This window comes from Mixophyes fleayi, chromosome 4, assembly GCF_038048845.1.
Source record: "Mixophyes fleayi isolate aMixFle1 chromosome 4, aMixFle1.hap1, whole genome shotgun sequence".
Classification (NCBI taxonomy): domain Eukaryota; kingdom Metazoa; phylum Chordata; class Amphibia; order Anura; family Limnodynastidae; genus Mixophyes; species Mixophyes fleayi.
The window spans coordinates 238,827,264-238,843,442 of NC_134405.1; the positions used below are offsets into that span (position 1 = coordinate 238,827,264).

General features: G+C 37.7%; 1 protein-coding gene across 1 annotated transcript in view; it reads left to right on the forward strand.

The window, feature by feature from the left end:
• The window catches only part of TRHDE (thyrotropin releasing hormone degrading enzyme), a 640,581-nt gene that overhangs the window by 566,127 nt on the left and 58,275 nt on the right, over window positions 1–16,179 (forward strand). Inside the window, exon 13 of the mRNA XM_075209536.1 lies at window positions 12,562–12,709. Coding sequence (XP_075065637.1) covers window positions 12,562–12,709 — 148 coding nt within the window. The remainder of the gene's footprint in view (window positions 1–12,561; window positions 12,710–16,179) is intronic.

A 16,179-nucleotide genomic window follows, 5' to 3' on the forward strand; every position in this document is an offset into this window, starting at 1 on the left:
GCAACCCGTCTGTGTTTCATCGTGACTGTTTAGCTGATTCCTATCCGCCGCCTCTGTGCGCTTCAGTCTTCAGCCCTTGTCAACTCTCCCGTGTTTCCTTGAGTCTGCTGCCACTATTGCTACCCGCTACTCTCCGTGATCAACTGTTCCAGTTCAACTCTGCTCTGGTGTCCTATCGTTACTGCACCTGCTGGTTGCTATTGGCTACCTCCGTGTTCCCGCAGAGACCCGCTGCTGTTACTTCTCAGCGCTACGCATCCATCTACTGCTGATCCGCTCTCCACGCCTTCCTGGATTCCCTGCTGGTCTACCTACCTGTGCGCTGCACCTGCTAGACCACCGCTTCACCCATCCAGGGACTTTGCATCCTGCCGGCCTCCTGCCGTTCAGGTATCTCTGCACTTCTGTCTGACTGCCTTCTCCTGAACCACGGTATGCATACTTCCCATTGACTGTGCTGTGTATTGCATACCTTGCTGGACTGTGTTGGTTCTCCTCTGGAGTGTACTATCCGCTGAGTCTATTGCCATCATTGACTGTGTTATCTCATGCTGGATTACTTCAAGAGACTTTCTATATTGGCAGTGTTGTTCAGTCATTTATACATTTATATTGTGCATATTACTGTGGATCAAAGTCAAGGTGCCCGTGTATATATTGTGTTGCAGTCTCTCCCCGTGCACCTCCTCACATATATATTCAGTAGTACAACTTGCTAGTGGCAGACCACTGACTCCTGTTTACAGTTTCACCTGTTCCAGTATCCTCTCACATAGCAGTGGTACACCTTGCTAACGCAGACCACTGACTCCCCGGATACCTCCACTTGGATTCCATTCCTTCACTCAGACAGCGGTACAACTTGCTATCCGCAGACCGCTGACTCTCATCACCTCCTCGTTTCTGTTGGACATTCCTCCTCACTATAGCAGTGGTACAACTTGCTACCGCAGACCACTGACTACCTTCACGTGTCCTTTGTCCATACAGTTCCTCGTGTATTACTACCTCCATATTGCCAGTGCTGCTAGTCATAGACTTTCCTGAGCATCTCATCATCTGCTTTTCCTGTTCCGTGATCACCCTGCTACCAGAGTACCATATTACCACCTATACTGCTCTGGTAAGCCTATCACCTGGTGATCCCTGGGTAAAGACTCCTAGTGCCCGTGACAGAAGTTGAATGCTGGATATTCTTTATGTGGGTGACATCTAAACTAAGGTTAGAGCATGGAAATAGAACAACATTTCCTTTGGCTACATCACCACAAGGTGAGAAAGCTGGGCTCTAAATGGTTCTCAGCACTTGGGGGTGAATGTATCAAGCTGAGAGTTTTCCGGCGGGTTTGAAAAGTGGAGATGTTGCCTAAAGCAACCAATCAAATTCTAGCTATCATTTTGTAGAATGTACTACATAAATGACAGCTAGAATCTGATTGGTTTTTCAAACCTGCCGGAAAACTTTCAGCTTGAAACATTTACCCCTTGGACTGGAACCAGAAATTGTAAGGAACTTAAAACATGAGCATGATGAGATGATGTATGTTTTAATATGAGCAATGTTCCTTATGCATAAATGCTTACATGAAATAAAGGTTAATGGCATGTGTACGGTTTCCAACTGCTTCTAATTTCCAGTGACTGGTATCAGCTTTTAAAGTTTGGCCTTTCAAATTTTTGTCCATGAAAATTGTCACTTTTTCAGCACTGTCCAGCTACATAGTAAAATACTAATTAATGTTTTTTTTTAATACTATTCTGAAAATATTTTCTGATCTGTGAGTTTTATAAGTTAATATTTATTGCAGAGGAATAGATTGCAAAAGAATTGCATTAAAACAAAGTTCAGCTTCAGTAGGCATGGCATGATGAGCACTATAATGCAGTAAGAACCATTTAGACAGCCCCACATGTCACATGGTTAGCTAAACCAGTTCATCAAGTAAGCTTGACAATTATTTAAAAGGTTGGCAACTATATATTGATTGATGCAATGACAGGCTGGGATATACATTGCTCATCAGTAAGTAGTGTTAAATTACTGGAACCATCCTAGTATAAAAAGATATATATATTTTATAGAGTACACACATTTAGCACAATAAATCCAATGAGGACATTGGACATGGCATTATTGCCATGTTTTCCTTTTATCAAAGATCCTGGGACCTTTCAGTTTTGGGACCGATCCAAAGATCATCTATTGCCTTTAATGACCACTTTAAACCTGATATAATGTAATATATAATGCCTTTTAATATATACATTCGTCAATTGTTGTAAAGGTACTATATTATTTAAGCCTCTTGAAGTTACTGATGACTTTAATAAAGTTCCTACTAGTCCTTTTGACTTTACAGCTAAATTTACAGGCAAGGCTTTTTTCTGTATGACTATATTGTTAACATTTATTGTTTAGTGTTGTGAATGTGGACACTTTCCTTGCAAATCTACCCTGTCACTCTAATGGCTGGGTTTGTTTCACATTTTCTGAATTTATCGTGGAGATAATTCGCATCTCAGTGATAATTTTCCCTTGGCAATTATACCACCATTTGCTACTTTGTCCCCAGAGGGAAAATGAATGCACTAGGATATATCCCTGAGTTCAGCAGCTTGTTTTAAAGAACAAAGCAAGGTCAAAATGCTGTCGAATATATTGAGGTTTAATTCTGCCTCTGTCTGTCTCATTAGCAGCTTATGCGATTTGAAAATAGAATGTTAAGAGGTCAAGTATTTCTAGAGAATGAATCTCAGAAAATATTGTATTTATAACATTCTTTTATACATAAGGAGTTCTTTGTATTTTATACCTTCTGGTATATTTGGGAATATGTTATAAGAATACATTGTTTCTGTGTGCTCACTGTAATAATGAAATGAGCATGCTGGCATGCAAGAAGGATATGTAGCCATGGCAAACCACTATTTCCCAGAACTAATTTTTTTCTTTTCTAGGTGATATTATGTGCAGTGAATGATGACTGTATTATACTGCATATTTAATGTTTTCTGAATACTTTGTTTTGTGTACTGCAGTATGGTCTCCATTTCTCTGCTATAAGATCGGAAATGCAGGGAAAGTGCAGAATACAATATTCATGTCTTTATTGGATAGGACCTTTTTAAATACACTTTACTTAGTATGAACCAATCACATTTATTTAGTATATTTATATAGTCATATTATATGTCCAATCACTTTATAATAAGCTTTATTGAAAGTGTCCATGATCTTAGTAAGCCATATTGCTTACAAATTGCTCTAGTGTATATCATTTGTAAGCAGGTCCTGGGTATGAATTACATTTATATTTGAAGTGCAGAAAATAAACACAGTGATATGTATATAAAATTCAAATATGTATAACTTAGATGCAAGCCAGGAAATACATTATTTCTGTTGATGCTTTTATCAAGCATTACGCAAAAATGTATGATTCACATATAGCATGTCTATTTAATACAAAGGGATGGTAGATACAGCAATCTTCTACAATGGGAGCCATTTACAAATCATAATATATGTAAGACTATAGTACATTTAATTATGTGCAAATGTGAGAATGAAAACTAGTTAGTCCCAATTTCAATTTAAAAATTGTGAAAAAAATTAAAATATCACTCAAAGTAATGTATACCATCTTTTTAAGACCACCCCTTTATTAATTTAAATGTTTAAATTTTTCTACACAAATATTGCCCAGTGAAGCCTAATTTCTGTAATTAAAAATGGTGACTGTGACGGACATCAGTCCATACTTTATTACACTTGTAAATATGTTAAAGATTTTTTTACATTAGTTGAATCGAGTCTATAAAATACTCCTTGAAAGTATAGTTTGTGGCCTGATCTCCACCACACAAAAGTCAAGCTAGTTTTCAGGGGCTCTGAGACCACCCGTCATCCCAGGAATTCCCAACCCCAAATCCCATGTAAATATATTGCTCATCATCATAGTTTATTTATAAGGGATCACAAAACTCGTCAGCGCCACACAATTTGTATGCCAAAAAATAACATATATAGAAACAGAACAAGAGCATACATGGTTGACAGAGAAGGTGCAGACATGAAATATAGGGTAGAGATGACCCTGCTAGTGAGTGCTTACATGTAGATGGAGAGAGGAATGCTGAGACAATAGGTGCTAGAGGGATGGGATGGTAGCTGGTAGTACCAATAGGGAGTATTATCAGGTGAGTCTAATTTTAACTGACATTACCATCTGACACTAGTTGTTCTTGTGAAGCTTGAACCCCATTTTCAGGCTTACAACTGCTCTGGGGTGGGAGCTGTCACACTTTAAAATGTACAAGAAAAAATAGTTGATAATGTGTGGACTCCGGGTCCACTCAGGATACCCCACTTGTAGAGGAGGTAGAAGCTCTGGTCTGGCATTTTGATTGAAATATTCTTACCTTTGTAAGTGATTATAAGTTGGTCTGGGAGTCTCCATTTACTTAATCTTATGATCTTTGACACATTTATATGGTCTTGACATTTCTTAAGTGTAGAAGGCACCAGATCTTGAAATGCTTGTAAATTATCTCTGTTGTATGCTATGGTTAAGACATTCCAGACCAAACCCATAATTATCTAATTTTTATGTTCTAAAGTAGAAAAATCTTAGGACATCTTGTAGAGGTTGATCATTTGAGGGCTTTGGGCAAAGAACAGAATCTGAAGATAGTTGGATGAAGAGGCCCTAGAGGCAATTGTTAAGGCTTTGGTTGTCAGTGATTCAGGGTTGTTTTTTTATTCTTATATTCATTCTCCTGGATCTGTTTTCAGTGTCCTCCAGGTGCTCTTTTAACAATTCCAGTTCAAAAGAGAGGTCTAAAATGAACTGTTCACCCACTTCCTGTATATACATACTTCATTGATCTTCCTCTCCAGCTAATCAGTTGAAGGCCCTGTGCCTTGATAACTTTAATAATGAATTGCATCTGAGTGATGTGTAGGAGAGTCCTTTGGGGATCATGTTCACAGTACAGGCCTAAATATTTGTCTCTGTCACTAGATATTTAGATTGCAGGTTTTGAAGGAACAGGTGAAAACCTTGGGGGTTCAGATGCACCTGGATGTGGTTGGAGAAGCGAGGAGGGTAATCCATGCTAAGCAATGATTGTGGATCTGCAGGAGACTTCAGGTTTGGTGTCCGCTGTTCATTAGATGCTGGTCCTTAGTAAGTGCTCAAAGCAGCTTTACAAAAGTTATTGGGATGTGAAACCTCAATTTTATGGGCTCTTTATTAATTAATAAAGTGTACTCAGCCTCAATGTCATGACACCCCCTTCCTGGCTTGATCATGTTATTTCATATTTTGTGCATTCAACAACTCCAAGGTGCATTTTATTCATTAGTTAATAATGAACGTTGTTCAAATGGCTGTAAAAAATGCCTTATATTACTGGCCAGTTATAACACTAACAACATTATTGCATATGTATATATTTCTTCACGATTTATAGGAATCCTGTGACCAATATATTAAAAGGGAGTTAGTGAGACTTTAATAGTTTATTCTGCAACAATTGTAGTGTGGTCCATAATACATGCAGTGAATAACCTTTTTTTTTTCATACACAATGCAGAAGATCATTGTAAATCTCTTATCTGAAAAAGTTGTTGTAGATGGAAGTTTTCTTATAAGAGAGAGAGAATGGATTTCATTTTTCTCACTTAGAAATAGCATGCATCATTTAACATACATTTTACTACTTTAAATGCAATGTATGGGTGCTAAGCAAAGGAATGAAGGCAATTGTTTACAACAAGACACATAGTTATGGGAAACATTAAAATGTATCCCCTAAGGAATGTAATCCATAGTATCCTAACATTATACATAATTTATATCTTTATTGTTAAACTCACTCTGAATGGAATTTTAGCTATGTATGAGCTTTTACAGTGATTGTGACAATGTACATGAGCTATTGCTGAGCTCAAGACAAAAACTGTATTTATGTTGTAGATGTTGCCATCCTTCACATGTTATTATTTATGATAAAAAAAAATTCCCCTTAGGTGGTTTTACAATATGTATTATTTAGTGATGGTGTCACAATTGATTATGTAGGAGACACAGAATAACTGCCATAGAAAATCCAATCCAATAACATTACAGTGGTGAAATGTATTATAAATGTTTCCACATTTGATAACTGGATATACATACTCAGCAATGAAGCATTAGAGACACTTCTTATATGAGCTATTCCTATAAATATATCATCCCTCCCTCCTAAACATCTTAGTTCTTTCTTGTTGAAGATTCTTCCAATGTTAGCATAGTGGTAACTATCCAAATTGTCTCTAAGACTACCTGTGTGTAACAATCAAACATTAAATAAATATCGGCAGCTACAAACATAGTGTTATAAAATCATATAGCTATAATAAATGCAGTCTTTACTGGTACTTCCTATCATAAGTAGATAATGATCCCTGGACACTGTTAGGTTTTCACTGTAAGCAACCCATATTTGCCTATATGTACCTCATTATTTTTGAAGGGTTTAAGGTTACAACAGTTAATTATAATTAATAAAAGTACTAGACTCTCATTAATTTAGTAAGTAAGCTACAGTCACCTTTCATGCAGTTGTTCAACCTGTGGTGTTGCAGTTAACAAAAAACAATAAAATGACATGAACTAACTAAATAACAGTGACTGTGTGTTAGGTTCTTAGATCACGCAAGCCAACGACAGTGAAGATACAATGGTACTTTATTAAGTAAGAATGGATGGCAATGGGATGCCAACATTGTTTAACAGGCAATCCCAGGCAAATACACATTGCCAATTTGTTACATGTCACCCTGTAATTTAAACATTACATCTCAATATGCCATAATTCACAGATAACATCACAATATATCAAATATGACAGACACATGATGCATAATAATGTGTCAACCTTGCGACCACAACATCTGCATACTTTAATGATTACATGTATATTACACAGGATCGTTCTATAGCAGTTGCATATGATTTCTAATGTTGTGTCCTTAGCATGCTGCTTTCCTCACACTGTGTTAGTGCAATTCATTTTACTACTGAAAGCATGGATACAATTCAAACTTCTATTTACAAAACTTTGATTGCTATATACAGTTAGGGCCATATGTATTTAGACACTGACACAATTTTTGTTATTTTAGCAGTTTACTAAAACATATTCAAGTTAATGTTATAAATTGAATATGGGCCTAAAATGCAGACTATCAGCTTTAATTTGACAGTATTCACATCCAAATTGGAGGAATGGTTTTCAGCTGTTTCATTTGTAGCTTTTTTAAGGCACCAAAAGTTATTAGATAGTTGGCTCAAAAGCCGTTTCATGGACAGGTGTGAGCTAATCCTTCATTTTATTATCAATGAAGCAGGCAAAAGGTCTGGAGTTCATTTCAGGTATGAGATTTGCATTCGGAAGCTGTTGCCGTGAATCCACAACATTTGGCCAAAGGCGCTCTCAGCAAAAGAGAAACAAGCCATCTTTAGGTTGAAAAAAAAAATCCATTAGTGAGATAGCAGGAACCTTAGGAGTGACCAAATGAATGGTTTGGTACATTCTAATAAAAAAGAATGCACTGGTGAGCTCGGCATCCTTTCTATGATAAAGAAAAACCCCTTCTCAATATCCAGCCAAGTGAAGAACACTCTCTAGGAGGTAGGCATATTACTATCCAAGTCTACCATAAAGAGAAGACTTCACAAGAGCAAATACAGAGGGTTCACCACAAGGCGCAAACCATTTATAAGCCTCAAAAATAGAAAGGCCAGATTAAACTTTGCCAAAACACATCTGAAAAAGCCAGCCCAGTACTGGAACAGCATTCTTTGGACAGATGAAACTAAAATCAACCTGTACCAGAATGATGGGAAGAAAAAAGCATGGAGAAAGCTTGGAATGGCTCATGATCCGAGGCATACCATATCATACCTATGGCACTGGGTCACTAGTGTTTTTAGATGATGTGACCAAAGACAGAAGCAGCTGGATAAATTCTGAAGTATATAAGGATATACTGTCTGCTCAGATTTAGCGAAATTGAGCAAAGTTGATTGAATGGTGCTTCACATGAAAATAACAATAGACAATGACCCAAAACATACTGCGAAAGCAACCCGGGGAGTTTTAATAAAAAAGTAGAGTATTCTGCAATGGCCAAGTCAATCACACGATCTTAATCCAATCAAAGCAGAAAGATCTACTAACAAACAACAGTTGGAGTAAAGGCCTGGCAAAACATAACAAAAGAGGAAACCCAGCATTTGATGATGTCCATGGGTTCCAGACTGCAGGCAGTCATTGCCTGCAAAGGATTCATAACAATGTATTAAAAATTAGGATTTTATTTATGAATATGTTAATTTGTCCAGTTACATTTGAGCCCCTGAAATTAGGTGACTGTGTATAAAAATGATTGCAATTCTGAAATGTTTCATATGATATTGATGATCAATCCCTTGAATTAAAGCTGAAAGTCTGTACTTCAATTGCTTCTTCAATCTTTAATTTTAAATACATTGTGGTGGCGTACAGGGCAAAAATTATGAAAATTGTGTCACTGTCCAAATATGTATGGACATAAATGTATATAAAGACATTACTCAGCCCTAATGATTTTAGTCCTCCATGCTAGAAGACTGAAGACGCAGAGTCAAGAATGTGCATCCCCTTTATAAGTTCTCAACAATGAATGGATTCTAAGAACTAGGATTCCCGTGCAATAATATGCAATAATATGCAACCTGTGGTAAGCAAGGCAGTGGTTTTGGAATGCACAGGATACTAAATGTAAAAAAAATTCTTGCTGAACATTGCTAATAATATTAAGAAAATATGATACATACCAGTCCTTTAGGCCTGGACATACAATAGTTGATAACTGCATGTATCTGTACTTATTTGTTAACCATAAGATTTTTGCTCATGATGCCCCTTGACTACTTATTTATTTAATTTTTAGTTAAAAGGCAGAGCATTTAAAAGACAGAGCAACTGCACATCACTTCTTGCTGTGTCTTTTTTTACAGGTGAACATAAAAAATGTTGAATAAATGTAAATTTGTATTGTGTACATCTTGGATGCAATGTGCAGAAATATAACAGCCAAGCAGCTAAAGTTGTCTTGCCCCAAAAGTTAATGTATTGTTTCACCATTTATGGTACCATAGCTCTCATAATGGTTAAGATTTCATGAGTTGTGTTTTATAATGTATGACACACAAAAGCGAATATTTATGTATGTGTAATAGTTCTGACAGGGTCTGTGACAGGATGGACTGACTATGCCACCCTGTCTGTTGTTGTTGGGAACTGGCTGGGCTTACTTTGCCACTCTGTCTGTTGTTGCTGGGAACTGGCTGGGCTTACTTTGCCACCATTCCCTTTCGTTATCCCAAATGTGCCCTCTAAACGCAGTAGGAGGGCCTTACAAATGCTGTCACCACTGAACTCCCCGGCATCCAGTACCGGGATTCTTGTGGGTAACTGACGCTGCTAGTGTACCCTATTACTGGTGTACCTGAGCTGGTACCCCTGATCTCTTCCTATGGATCAGGGTTGCTTTGGATGGATCCCTCCTGGCCTATCACACTGGCCAGAGCTGCTGGATAGCGGGCAGAGCTATGGTACTGGAAAGCTGGGTCCAAATCTTAGAACAGCCGGGAACAGATTACAGTTGGGTCTAATCTGTAGGTCACAGTGATAGATAAGTTTCCAAGCAGGTCTTGAAGCAAATGATGTTTATTTACTCACCCTGGTTGAAGGTACCAGTGAGCAGGTCAGATGAAACAAGAAAAGCAAATTTTAATACAAAACAGAGCCCTTTTTATACACATTTGGAGACTAGTCTTAGCAGGAGGTAAACCGTCCTCCCTTCCCTTTAACCAGTCTGGGTTGATTCATGCAGCCTGCAAGTGAATCGACCCAGAGAGTTAACACCTTTTAACATTGCTGCTAGTGGCAGGGGGCAGTAGACTTCCACCCTGTCAATGAGCTGTCAGGGAGAGGGGGGCTCAGCCCACTCTCCTCCCCTGGTGCCTGTCTGTCTGGGGTGAGAGATTTATCTTTTAAATCTCCCGCCCAAAGTTATTCCAGTGACCATGGTCCAGGGTCTGGCTCTGCTCCCTGGTCGAAATTAGTACCAGGGGAGAGCAGCCAGATCCCGGAGCAGCAGTACCTGCCCTGTCGCTAGTTAAAGCTCTTTGAGCTCGAGCTAGGAACTTAGCTTTCTGGGACCCCTAAGAGATGCTGCACCTCAAGGAGGTGTTTGATTGCAGGAGACGAGTGTGGAGGTCCCTCCGGCAGCCACTGAAGCTGGATGCCGGGGGTGAAAGATTCAGGGCTTCCTTTGCAGCCCCAGCTGGACCAGCATGGACAGGGTAAGTTCTGTTTACATTTATTTTACACATCCCTACACATACATTGCAATCACTTTACACACATTTCTATTTAAAATATACATAGTTACACTCTCGGCGCCTAGAGCCGATAGTTAAGCCCTTCAACACTGAGCGCCAGTTCTTTACCAGCGCTGCAGCGCCTACACATATACATTTCACATTTAAATGATACTTTTACTATCTCTGGCGCCTAGTGCCAGCGGGATAACCCCTTTGTTGCTGCAGCGCTGGGTGCTATCCAGCCAGCGCTGTGTGTGGCGCAAACATATAGAACATTTTTATTTAATAAAAAAAAATTGAAATTTATAACCTTTCACACGGCGCCTAGCACTGGCGAGTTAACCCCTCTGGCGCCGGGTATTCACCCTCGCAGTGCCGGAGTCCATTTCAAGGTGGCCACACATGCCACAGGGTCTATTTCAGCTGTTTTGTCTATTGATATTCCTGAGCCTATGTTTTTGTTCCAAAATGTAGTGATGCATATGCTTCTAAATCAGAAAATCAAACAAGCATTGACAAAATTATTGACACCTTATACTTAATTTTTGAAAGCACAGCCTTTGGTCAAAACATCTGCATCAACCATTTCCTATAGCCATGGATGAGCTTCCTTTAACTCTCTACTAGTTTGGCCTACTCTTTTTGTGAAATCTGCTTCAAATCTTCCAGATTTGAAGGATACCTTCTCTTAACTGCACTTTTCAAATCTCTACACAAGGGTTCTATTGGATATAGATCTGGACTCCTTGCTGTCCACCATTCCTGGGTGCTTTTTGAAGTGTGTCTGGGGTCATTGTCATGCTGGGAGATCCATGACCATCAACAGACTTCTGACATGGGTTCAACATTGTACCTCAAAATGGCATGGTGTTCTCACAATTCATGATATCATACACACAATCAAGACACACAGTGCCAGATGCAAAACAGCAACCCCAAAACATCACTGATCCTCCTCCATATTTGACTGTAAGGAAGTTGTTCCTTTCTTTACAAGCTTCAATTTGGTATTTGTAAACATAGAGATGTACCAAAAAAAGCTATAATTTGTTCCTACAAGGAATTTGTCTTGTTCTGGTATAATTTGTCAAACCCCTGTCAGGTTTTCTTTTGTTTCTCTTTCAGCATTTGGCTCCTCCTTGGCCTCCTACCATTAACCCCCTTTCATTAATTTGGGTATGTTTGGTGCAAGTTGAAACTGTTGTACCTTGTGTCTGAAGGTCAGCTTGAATCTTTGGCAGTTGATCAAGTTGCATTCTCCATCATCCAAACATTCCTGATCTGCAATTATCTGTCTAGTTTTATCTAGCGGCCAAATCCAGGGATGTTGGCTGCAGGGTCATGGGCCTCAAACTTCCTATTAACACTACATATAGGTCTCTAGAGAGTGATTTGTAGCCTCTAAATTGTCCCTGCTTGGCTAAAATCTTTTGTCTGACCTCCTCAAATAATGTTTTTTTGCTTCTTACTTGCTCATTGCAATACACAAACTGACACAAAACAAGAGAATGAGTCGTGATTTTTATATTACAGGCATCTGCTAATCATCACATGTGAATTCAGTTCCAAAGTGTAGGAGAATCACTTGCTAGAAATGTAATTATCTCTAAAAGATGCCAATAATTTTCTCCAGCCCATTTAAGGATTTTGGTGTAGAATAAACTACTATATTTTTCTGCTTTTTATGTTTGATTCCACTGCAACCCAAAGAAATATGTATCTGGATACCAAAATATTTTACCAATAGTTTTGACCACTACTGTACCTTTTGAATGAAAAGTTTGTTCAGGGGAGGTTATTCCATTTGGTGCTCCTTTTGATGTAGCACTAACATTTGGAGTTAGTGAAAAAGAGTACAAATGTCAACAAGAAGATAAAGAGAAATTATCATACAAAAAAGATTACGGGAATGTAGGGACACTTCATCAGCTTGTTTAAATGACAAATTTATCAATGAATATCTGATATTATCCTTTTGATATACTGGATGATTCAGATCAGTTGTATTCTAAATGGTTCCAACATTGTATTTGTCTTTCAAGAACGTGTTTGTTGTACAGTCATACTATTCAAAAAATAACTTCAAACAAACTTTTGCACCACATCACATTTAACATTCTTTTCTTTAATTTTTCAGAGCTGGATATCTGACACAAAATATTCCCCTGGAGATTATAAGATACCTTTCTGAAGAAAAGGATTTTCTTCCCTGGCATGCAGCAAGCCGAGCACTTTATCCTCTAGATAAATTGCTGGACCGAACCGAAGACTACAGTATATTCAGTGTAAAAGATAAACTATTTTCTACTATGTAGTTAAGCCCTTGGTTTTACTCACTTGGAAACATACATATTTTCATTTTAGCTATTTCTGTAGACTGTTTCTATAGTGAATGAATGTCACAGAAATGTAGTTTAGTGACACATAAATATAACCCAATTGTACCAAAAGTACAAATAAATGAAAAAGTGAGAACTTGGTCAACACAGCAGTTTATTAACTTTTTAAATGTATCATTATAGAATTACAAAATGTAAGAATGAAATATATAACTGTGAAATGCTGACATAAATTCATAGCCTCAAGGCATATTTGCTCTTTGAAAAGGAAGAGAAAACTGCTTGAATTGTAGTCAGTTATAGCATATGTTTATGGTCATAAAAGTTTACTATTATTTTATCGTTGTGCTTTTACAATGCTGATGCTGTACGAAGAGCGTTGCAGACACTTTTAAATGCAGTAAATCTCCACCCCACAGAACTTCTGAAGTTTGTACATCTAAAGGAGCTACAGTAAGAATGTTGCTAAAGAATAAAAGGGCTTCTCAAGCTCTCACTTATTGACTTGAGTGTTCTCTCCTGCTTCCTTTACTAAATACATAGCTTAGTCTTTCTGGTTTGCTTATGCGGTTATTGCCCATGTTTTTATTACAGTTAGAATTATTTATTTGTGTTTCCCTGGGGTATGACACAGCTCTTTTGTGCCTTCTGCATTAGATACATCGCTGTAAAGATAGAAGAGTAAAGCACTTTTAAAAAACAAACAAAAAACAAGTGAATAAAAGGTGATACCTTTAACAGCTAACTGCAAAGGAAATATTGGTTGAAATGACTGTCAAATTACAAATAAAGTTAAGATGGCCATATTTACACACAGAGTATAGAGCATGTCAGGGGAAGGCAGGCAAATTTTAGCACGGGGGCTAGACTTGACTCAGCAGCTTATTTTAAAGGAAAAAAAATGCAGGTGGCCCAGTGAGCCAGCCTAAGGTAGCCCAGTATGGGACCATCCCAGGGGGCAGATGCCCCCCTGGGGCATACACAATAGAAAATAGAACAAATACAAAGTGGGGAGAACATAGAAATATATGTAATGGGAAAGCACAATTACATGATATTGTCTGCTTGTGGGAGAGGTGGTGAGTTCTTGCAGTTATGTTTGATCATTTGCCATGAATTCCATGAGCCCTGCTAGTAAAATGTTACATGTTGTCATGTGTTTACATTAGCAGACTTTTCTTAGATTGCAACTTATAAGTCTGCCCTTTAGAATTGTAATTTTAAAATTAATAGGGTTACATGTTTACAGCCAAAACCACAGCCTCATTCTAGTGTACTTTGGAGTGCTGTGAACATTTTTATGTGCTAAACATTTTTTTCGAGAGTCCATCTAGTTTTACCGATGTTCATGCCTCTATTTTTATATTTGTTTAATTTTATTAGGTATACCACATTGAAAGATGCACACTGATAATTACCTTGAATGCTGTACTCCTATGACTAGTTAGGGACTGACATGTACTATATATTTTCAGCCCACAAGGATGAGTTCAGGTTATACTAAATATTGCAAGGAGCTAGCAAAGGAATGTCTTCTTAGATTAGATGTTTGAATGTCATTTAAAGTGGGTGTGAAAATATTGTCTTAATCTTCTGTCTTTTAATAGTTACATTCAAAACAGCATATAACAAGCCTAAAAATGCAGTAAACATATAAACAAACACGTTAACCCGTGCATGATACTCATGCATTCTAGTCAAATCAAGCTACTTAAGGTGTTAAAAAGATTCTTGTCATGCATTTGAGTCTAGCCCAGGCCTCCTTAGGGGAAGAGCGTTACTTCCCGATGCAAGCGCCCTTTTTTAACGTGGTTTTGTCCACATGTCACCACCTCATCATTTTTCTCCATCCCCTCATCCTTCATCTTCATCGCCACATCCTTCATCAAGCTACTTAAGGTGTTAAAAACTCCCCACTGTCACCCCCGGCAACCACCAACCACTCCCAACTGTCACTTCTCCTTCAAGAAATATATAGGTCAGTGTATAACTCTGCCCAGCAGGTGGTGCTGCAGCTTGTTTTTTTTTTTCCACACACGCCACTAGGCATTTATATAGTAGATCATAATATCTTATATACAATTATTTACATTCCCATTACACTAATTATTGCATTCTTTATAGCTGAGCCTTATGAACAGGTTTTGTGCAGTAAACAGATCAACATCTAAACATTCTTAAAAGGACTTTATGAACAAGGGTTAGATGCTACCTTTCACAGAACTAAATATAAGCAATTCTGCCATGATACCAAGAACAGACCTACTTGAATTAAAAGTGAGAAACTAACAGTATTGTCACATGCAATACAAAACTTGAGATAGATGGAGAAAATCACAGACTATGGGGTATATTTACTAAACTGTGTGTTTGAAAAAGTGGAGCTGCCTAAAGCAAACAATCAAATTCTAGCTGCATTCTACAAAATGACAGCTAGAATCTTATTGGTTGCTATAGACAACATCTCCACTTTTTCAGACCCGTAGTTTTGTAAATATACCCCTATGTCTCAAAGACAACAGCTTTAAGATTATTTCCAGACCCACCTTACACGGCATTCACCAACTCTGAGGAGACTAAGGAGACTAAAGAGAGTGCAGAGCATGTGCTGCTACTTTTGCATTAAAGACAAAAACATACATACGTTTTAATAATACCATCTTTTAAACTAAACTTTCACCATAAAGGCATTTATGGAGGCATTTATGATTGGGACAAGCTTCACCACTGACTACCTTCTTCCTGACATGGTGTTGACAGTTTGATGTGGCTGGAGGGCTATACAAAGTGAGATATTTCAACATCTGTCATAACACAAAACATTAGCTAAGTGCAGAGCAGTGTTTTTTTGTAGCATATTCATGAATAACAATTAAAGAACAAATTATAGGATACAGATCTTGATATAGAACATTGGCTCTACCTTTATTACAGATATTCATAGGTAATTCTCTTTCATCATCTATTATCAAATTGCCCTTTAGAATTGCCATATTCATGTCACTAAGGTTCAGGTGCAGGCTGGGCTGGTTCACTGGGCCACCTGTATTTTTTTCCATTAAAATAGCCATTTGGTGATTTGTATTAGATATACCACAAAGAAAGAAACATAATTATAACTGCCATGAATATTATACTCCTAGTAGTAGTTAGGAATTCACATTTTGTGCGCATATAGGATGTGCGGGCATGTATTACATCTATTCAAGTGGTGACAAGCAAATAGTCACTAGAACTCTTCTTAGATCTACTGTAGTTTTTAAAAGTAAATTTAATCTTTCAAAATTTTGTGTGCTTAAAATACCATTCATTAAACACTGTATTTGTTTCCAAAAAACATTTGACTTTCAAGTAATAAGTTGCTTTTTCTGTTGCTTTTCCTATTCTGTTTATGAGCGCCATGAATTTAAAAATTC